Genomic DNA, 3,997 nt, shown 5'->3' with positions numbered 1-3,997 from the left:
AGGCAGCCTCTTCAGCTAGACTCCTTCCCTTCCTGGTGACATTCTGAGGTGGTCTTCCTCGTCTGTGCAATTCGTCCACATTCACTCATGCCTCAACACTCCCCTTCCCACCGCTGGACTTAACCGTGGTCTTGTCATCACTTTCTCATAGACTCTTCATTTTCATAAACTTGACATCAGATAAGCTTTTCATCGCCCTCCACCTACTCCTGGCTCATCTTGGTTTCACTTCTTCATCATCTTTTTAGTAGGCTTCCTCGTGACTCTGATCCCCCTCTTTTCCTCTCTACTTCCTATGTTTTCTCTTCCTTTATCCATCTTCATAATCCCCTTTCTCTCCTGCTTCCCTTTAACAGTCTCACCCACTCCCTTAACTGGAATAATTCACAGATTTGTCTCTGTCCTTGGCCTTCATACAGAGGCCTCGTTCTTTATTTCTAACTGTTTGCTAAACATCTACAGCATGATGTATTGTCAGTCCTGAAACATCAGTTGTCTGAAACCAGATCCATCAGTCTCAGCAGAACCAGTTTTTTTTGCCCCATTTAATGGCACTTCCATTCTCTGTCACCCACAGATCTGGGATTCGATCTGTCATCTTTGACAATCAAATCCCATGAGTTCTACCTTTGCTTTTGTCTCTTGCATGTGGCCTCATCTTGGGGAGCTCACCACATTAGACTTGCGTTATGGAGCTACTACCTTGTCATCTAAGGGCAGGGCACCAGTCTTACTCACCTTTGCTTGCCCCTTAGTGGCTGGCACAACACCTTCCCCACAGGAAACCCACCCCCCTCCACTGTCTGTTGAATGATGGTCTATAAGTTAAGCATTTTAATGCTTTACTTGCATTTCACAAACTATTTGTCATTGAATGCATTTCTTGTCATTAGTTCACTGAATACCTTTATTCTTAGCTGAGCAAGCACCAGAATGAAGTTTCATGACCAGAGCCTCAACTCTGGTACTTCTGCTCTTTTTCAGGAAGAGCAGTTTGGCATGGGTTGGACGTGAGGCATTAATTTCACCTTCTTTCTTGAGAGCAGATATAATACATAGGGTTATTATGTTTTCACGGCAATTTTAGATAACTTCCATCTCCCTTTATACATTGATTTTTCTGCGTTTTTGCTTCTTTATTTTTTAACAGGTTTTCAAAATGGAAACTACCACTGTGACATAAGATGCTATTGATAGTACATCAATATGGTTCAGCTAGGCCCCTGCCCAGCAGAGTGTAGCTGCCCCGTGCACAGCCCTGTAATACATATTAGTTACACAGACATTAGGGAAGCCCTTCCCATCCATATGTATGCACAGGGCCTGCGGAAGTTAATAATGCCATATATCACATGCACGTAGGATGTAAAATGTACTTCAAAATGACAGCGGGCTCATATAAAACGAGTATTGGCTTACGACAAGAGGAACGCCAGAGGAAGCTTTTTGTCCTTTCAGACCTGCTCTTTACTGAATTATCTGCTTCTGTGTCTCAGTATCCCAGACTCCATTTTGCTACCCCCCCTACTTTTTTTTTTTTTGGTCAATATTATGCTCATCTTTCCAGCCACCTTATTTCACTTCAGCCACATGGATAACAAAAGAACCTCCTTGGAGAAATGAAAGATAGCAATTACACATTGGTATTCATGTTACAGGAGTCGCTGCCATCCTCGGGGACTTTAACAATGAATATCCAGCATTAATTGCCACAGTAACTGCGTGTCTGACCTTGCTGAAATGTAATACATCAGTTTTACATAGTAAAATTATTTGCTACTAAGAGATTAAAAAGGCATGATCATAAAATTATATTGCTGTTTGGAATGACTAGTAGTTTTTATTTTTAAGACGATCTTGGAGGACTCGAATGAGTAGGTTGCTACATTTTCTTAGAAATGAGAACATCGGGAGTTGAAATCTTAGTATTCCCACTGACTTGGTTGGCAATTACAAGAGTAGTGCCTTCCTATTCTTATGGAAGGTGAATAAAATACATTGGCATCTCCAGTTAATCAGTGGAAAACTGATTAATAAGGCATGGAGACATAGTACTTTTTATGCACTTGGGGGAAAATGTTCTTTTTGTGTGTTTATACCTAATTTACGTAGGTTTTCTGCCAGGAGCAGGAACATAGAAACGTGCCCGGAACCCTAGGACCTGTTTCCCTTTGTAAGGAAGTAGCATCATTTTTAAGGTGCTGCTTGTTGGCTCTCAGCTTCTTGCATCAATCTTTTGCTCAGACCCTCGGAGATACAGAAGTTACATTTTCTCATGTGTGTCTCTCACACACCCCTTGCCCCCCTCCCCCACCACAATTTCCTCTGGCTGGATGTTGCCAATCAGAATTTCACACTCCACACTCTGAAAGTGTTCATCACTCGGGGCGGCTCCACACTGCTGGGTCAGCAGTGAGCCCGACTCCAACAGAGCCCCGTCAGCGGGCCACGCTGGGCTCTGCCTGTGGAAGCTGTGTGTGCAGAAATGAGTGATTGTTTGGCCTTCTGTCCGCGTTAAAAGTGATCGAGGTGAAGAAAGTCAGTGCAGTCACCCATGACACCCGAATTTCAGCCCAGATGAGATTCTAACTAGAGGATCCATTTTTTGTTCATATCCTGGCAAAACAAGTACATGATACATGTGAAGGCCATCTCAAATTTGCGTGGGCAGGAAGATGAACTGAATAATAGAATGAGTAGTGTTTTGCCCACCTTTTAAAGTAAGACTGTGATGTAAATGACAGTACATAACCATTGCATCTACTTAATATGGCTTGCTCATTGTTTTAGTGTTTTGTATGGTTTTCCACTTTTAACATAGTGGCTGTTTAGGAAGCAGTAACCAGGTAAAAGAGTAGTACACATGCAATTAGTGTGTTGTGTTTCTGAGACTTTGAACTTTGGATTTCTTTATTCAGATCATTCAAGTAGTTTTACAAATGAACTCCGACTCCCATCCTCACTGGGTTTTTTTCAGTTTCCTTTAAAGTATGTATGTTTTTCTAATGGTTTATGTGTCCACAGAACTTGATCCTGGACCCATTACCATTAGACGGAGATTCTTGACCAGATTCCTAATTTGTTCTGAATCTATAAAGAAATTAGGTGGGAAAGCAACTTGAGAGATTGCAGCTTTTGTTAGCTTTTTTTGCCTTTTAATCTTCTCTCCCTTTTTCCTTCTTCCATCCATCACTCCTGTCGGCAATTAAAGCAGGATGATGAAGTGACGATGGTTGAGGTGAAAGAGCAGGACCAGAATGTCCTGGTGCTGAAGAAAGTGCAGAGCTGCGGCCCAGCCCCGCAGGCGGGGAGCGCCGAGAGCGATTGGAGGTGAGAGTTTTCACCGGAGCCCCGCGCTTCTGTTTCCTTTCCCTGCCTGCACCCCCCCCCTCCTCTCCCGCTCCATCTCACTCGCTGTCTCTGCCTCCTCTTCCCTCCCTCCCTCCCGTTTTTTTCTCCGCCTCTTGCCTCTCAAGCGAGCTAGCTAGCGTTCTAGCTGACTGCAGAGCTCCTAGCAGCCAGATGGACTCGGTTCCCAGCAAAAGGACAGAGGTGGCAAGATCTCTGAGCATCTAGGGGATGCCTTTGTTAGTGGTCGTGCACAATGGGCAGCTCCCGGCTGAGGGTCTTTGACCCTCACTTAGAAAGAAAGGATCCCGCCGCTGCCGCGCTGGCAGACCGAGAGCTGCCCCTGCCCACCTTCGATGTGCCTTATTTCAAATACATTGACGAGGAGGATGAGGACGAGGAGTGGAGCAGCCGCTCACAGTCCTCCACTGAGGAGGACTCGGTGGACTCTCTGCTCTCTGACAGATACGTGGTCGTGTCCGGGACCCCGGAGAAGATCTTAGAGCATCTTTTGAATGACTTGCACCTGGAAGAAGTCCAGGACAAAGAAACAGGTAAGGCAGGGGGGTGTCTCCCGCTTCTTCCAGACTCACGGCTGCAGCGCCCTTATCAGTTTCCTGAGGGGCAAGGCTCCCTCCCTAACCAAAGC

The 3,997-nt window shown here is 45.1% G+C and overlaps 1 protein-coding gene across 11 annotated transcripts in view; it reads left to right on the top strand.

Annotated features, from left to right (window-relative positions):
• The window catches only part of RAPGEF5 (Rap guanine nucleotide exchange factor (GEF) 5), a 360,172-nt gene that overhangs the window by 283,670 nt on the left and 72,505 nt on the right, over positions 1-3,997 (top strand). For 10 of the 11 annotated variants that reach the window (XM_010839032.1, XM_010839028.1, XM_010839031.1 and 7 more), the window contains 2 exons: positions 3,212-3,330; positions 3,814-3,902. In XM_010839032.1, coding sequence (XP_010837334.1) covers positions 3,212-3,330; positions 3,814-3,902 — 208 coding nt within the window. The remainder of the gene's footprint in view (positions 1-3,211; positions 3,331-3,813; positions 3,903-3,997) is intronic. The other variant, XM_010839035.1, reaches the window with a different exon arrangement.

The sequence above is a fragment of the Bison bison genome, unplaced genomic scaffold, assembly GCF_000754665.1.
Source record: "Bison bison bison isolate TAMUID 2011002044 unplaced genomic scaffold, Bison_UMD1.0 scf7180017864109, whole genome shotgun sequence".
Taxonomy (NCBI): Eukaryota; Metazoa; Chordata; class Mammalia; order Artiodactyla; family Bovidae; genus Bison; species Bison bison.
Note: the sequence above shows the minus strand (reverse complement) of the source record. Positions and strands in the feature narration are given on the sequence as shown.